The sequence below is a fragment of the Mus caroli genome, chromosome 7 (genome assembly GCF_900094665.2).
Source record: "Mus caroli chromosome 7, CAROLI_EIJ_v1.1, whole genome shotgun sequence".
Classification (NCBI taxonomy): Eukaryota; Metazoa; Chordata; class Mammalia; order Rodentia; family Muridae; genus Mus; species Mus caroli.
In genome coordinates, this window is record NC_034576.1 from 132,882,947 (window position 1) to 132,887,057 (window position 4,111).

The 4,111-nt window shown below is 37.8% G+C and overlaps 1 protein-coding gene across 1 annotated transcript in view; it reads left to right on the forward strand.

Annotated features, from left to right (window-relative positions):
- Positions 1-4,111, forward strand: part of Plekha1 (pleckstrin homology domain containing A1) — a 49,467-nt gene that overhangs the window by 10,770 nt on the left and 34,586 nt on the right. The window contains 1 exon segment of the mRNA XM_021166897.2: positions 415-575. Within this exon segment, the coding sequence (XP_021022556.1) occupies positions 435-575 (141 nt within the window). The 5' untranslated portion in view covers positions 415-434.

A 4,111-nucleotide genomic window follows, 5' to 3' on the forward strand; every position in this document is an offset into this window, starting at 1 on the left:
AACAAAAACCATTATTAGAATAGTTTTAGGCCAGCCAGGGATACATAGTATGACCTTGTCTTAAAACAAACAAATAAAAAAATAAATCTTTTTAAAAATTTAAAACCATGGAATAAAAAGGGGATCATCTTGATTTGTGAGGAAATTAAAATTTGACTGGCTAATGTTGAGTTCACTTGGTTTTATTTTAGGGGGGAGATCAAGTGACTTATTTAGATTTAGTGTACATTTGTGGCAAGCTTTCGCCCTAAAGTGCTTTGCACCAGTGTGTCTGAGGTCAGTCTGAGCTCCTGTTAACTGGCCTCACCTGCAGTGGAAACTCTGCTGCCTGTGGGACAGACTGCGCTGTATCTTGACGTTCACTGAGGAATTTCCTCCTTCTAGGAGCTAACTGTTAATGTTTTCATTTTACAGTGTAATGTTCAAGCCCAGAAATGCCTTATGTGGATCGACAGAATCGCATCTGTGGTTTTCTAGACATTGAAGAAAATGAGAACAGTGGGAAATTCCTTCGACGGTATTTCATCCTGGATACCAGAGAAGACAGCTTTGTATGGTACATGGATAATCCACAGGTTTGTAAAAACTGAAGCTTACCTTATAACAGCACGAAGAAGGTGTATTTATCACAGTATTTGATATAGGTGATAAATTTGTCCCCTTCACAGCACATATTTAGGCTTATTTCTACCGGTTTAACTTTCTCCCCTGTTAGTATCTGTGACCTGTACTCTTATTTGAACCTCAGAGGGTAAAATTAGCTTATTTGATTCACGTGAGGCAAATTCTGTTTCTAATAGAAAATGTTTTGACTAATCACAGATTTGAGATGCTCTGCCTGGGACTGTGAGTGTTACCGTTGGAAGAATTACTGAAACATTGATATTCTTGGGCAGATATAGTCATTTTATCATGAGCTGTCCACTGAGCGTCATTCTATGATGGAAATGGACTTTCAATTTTGTGTTTTACTGTAAGTCTCTCGGATAGATGTAAGAAGTTGAGAAGCATAATCCTCCTTTTAAGGGCTGAGAGAGAGAGCTCAGTGGGTGAGACTGGGGCCAAGTCTGAGGACCTGAGCTGACTCCTAGAATCCACATGGTTCTCTGATCTCCACACATGAGCCCTGATGTACAGGCCCTCCCTCCCACTCTACTGCCTCAACAAATATAAATAAATAACCAAGAAACAAAGGAATGAAAGTCCAAGTTTTAAGATCAGTGAGAGACCTGAAGTTAAAAATGATCTGTTGAATAGTTGAAAACTTACTGTTGGTGGAACTTGTTATTTCAAATAAAAACGATTCTAAAACTAAAAATAGAGGTATGTGTCACAGTGAAGTATGTGGAAAGTGACGGATGAGTCTGGCCAGCTTTCTACCTGGTGTGCAGCCTGGGAGAGAGCAGGCACTTTAGGGAGGCCATCGTGCTTCACCTATAGCCAGAAACAGAGCCCTATAACTAACCTCTAGTCTTGATTACCTATAGGTGTTTTGATATGGTAATATGTAAATATTCATTTATATATAAGTCTGAGGGCTACAAAAGATCTTAGTATTAATTTAGTCTCTTCCTTCATAAAGAAAAGCATTAGTTAGACATAATGTGAATAACATACTTCTAAAGAGTATAGATTATATTCGAAATTGTCAATTATTACTTTTGTATGAGCTAAAATCCAGTTATTTGGATCTTCTCACTAGTCTCTATTTAATCCTGTGACTCTCTACCATGTAGGTTTAGCCCTTTATTTATAGGCAATCTATGAAATTTGGGGGGCTGGTATGGGATATATTTTAATCCAGTTTCTATTAACTGTGCACTCACTTGGTATGGTGAGGCTTTTTAGCTGGCAGTGGCATGTATGCTCTGGCAGTGTCCACATAGACCTTACTGACAACAACTTTGTTTTATTTCCTTGTCCCTGAGTCTGAGGAGTCTCCTTCCTCAGGAGACAGCCACCTGGCTGAGCAACTGCATGGTTATTATCTTCATTTACTTGGTCTGAGTCAGTGGCAGAAATAACAGGGCAGCAGAAATCAAAAGTTCATGTTGACTTCTTTTCCTCAACATATGAATCAGATTGCTGTCTTTTATGGTCTTGGGTATTTAGCTGGGACATGATTCATAGGTAAAACTGAGTCTTTGCTAGGTCTCAGCTGCTAGTTCCTGCAGGGCATATGTTGTCAGTGTATTTCCCCTCTCTTTGCAGAGGACCTTACATATGGTTCTCCTGAATTTTCCCTAAAATCCATTTATTTATTCATTCATTCATTCATTCTTATTCCAGTTTTCTCTCTTTCCAAAACTTCTCACTTAACATATATAAGCAGATAAAAAATGAAGTATATTTGTTACCCTGTATGAAGTATGGACTTGGAATTCAGAAAAAAAAGCATAATTACAAAAAGCAGAGGGAGCTGACGCTGTACTAGGGATGGTAACATTTAAAATTGACCTAAGATTGGATTTGACTTTGGCCCGGAGGTGGAAGAGTAATGGTTGCAGGACTCGGAGAAGCAGGCAGAGGGGTCAGTGCAGGAGCCTGCAGTGTGTTAGCGTTGATGTCCATCCTGGCAGGAAGGCATCTTAAGCTTTGCGCTTAGCTAGGTCTTTTCCCATACATTCTGTGTGTGTAAGGAAGGGGCTGGTGGTCGTCCCAGCTGTAATAAGATCAGGCTGTCCCAATGAGCCTATACTTCTAGAGTCCAAAGCTGGTCTTGAACTCTTGATCTTCCTGCTTCTGTCTGCTGTGTGCTGGAATTATAGGTGTGCAACACCACACTCAGCTCACATGAACTCTTTAAAAGGCCTTTGTCCTTTTTGTAGTTAGTACATTGAGTTTTCTGAACAGTTACATAATTTAAAGTCTTTTTCCAGCTTGTGAACTTACACACTTGTCTCTGTCAGCCAGTGTACTAGCCATTAATACCAGATTCGTTTCACCTTTTACAAATAAAGACGAAGGCACACCTCCTCCTGAAATCTTGCTGACTGCTAGATTAAGCTACATGAAATTGCCAATGTAGAGCCATTTTGAATGACAGAAAATAGCAACTAGAGGTGATTCACCCTCATTGCACATGTCCCAGTGCATCCGTGCTTGGTAAAGCAGGCAGCTTTGGCTTTTCTCAGGGAGAGACTTCCTCTTCTTACTGCTTTCTTTGCCACTGGCCATCAGTTTAAAATCCCACTGTAGTCTGTTACAAGGACTCATTTTATGGCTAAGTTTTGCTGAGGAAGTTGGTAATGATACAGAATTAATAAAATATATATATACTAGGAAGTGAATTTGAAAAGACTTGAAAAATGTGGTGTTTGGTAAAATGAGCTGAGGAACTTACAGGTATATTCAGCATGTTTCCTTTTTTATCTTGAATGTCGTATTAACCTGTTCTATGCTTAATGTCAGTAACACAGTTTGAAGCTTAGTTTCTTTTTGAGAATTTCCTGATTGAGAGCAATCATAACTGAATATTTGAGTATGTTTTGCCTTCTAACTACTCATATTTCCTTCTGCTGTGAACCTGTGTAATCTAGATTCCTGTGCATCATGCTTTGCTTTGGTTTCTCATTTTTCTTTTTTATATAAGACTTAGAGGCCTATCCAGATAAGTAAAATGATGGACTGATAGAAGACTTAAAAGAAAATGTTATTCTGAAGGGGTTATCATATTTATATTACATGTTATATTTGTAATTACACATGTATATTATGTTATAATGTGTTATCAATTTATATGTATTAATACACATAAATACATGTTATAGTTATATATATAAATATATGTTATAATATAATGTTATTTATAGTATATAAATGTTACATTGAGGGAGAACAGTATTTGAAAACTCAACTTTGGTTATAGTTGAATATTGAATAAAGACATTTATTCTACTTTTTTATCTAATTTTTTCTAACTCTAATCCTCCTCAGTTTTTTTTAAAATTTATTTATTTTATGTAAGTACACAGTAGCTGTCTTCAGACACTCCAGAAGAGGGCATCAGATTTTGTTATGGATGGTTGTGAGCCACCATGTGGTTGCTGGGATTTGAACTCAGGACCTTCGGAAGAGCAGTCGGCGCTCTTAACCTCTGAGCCATCTCACC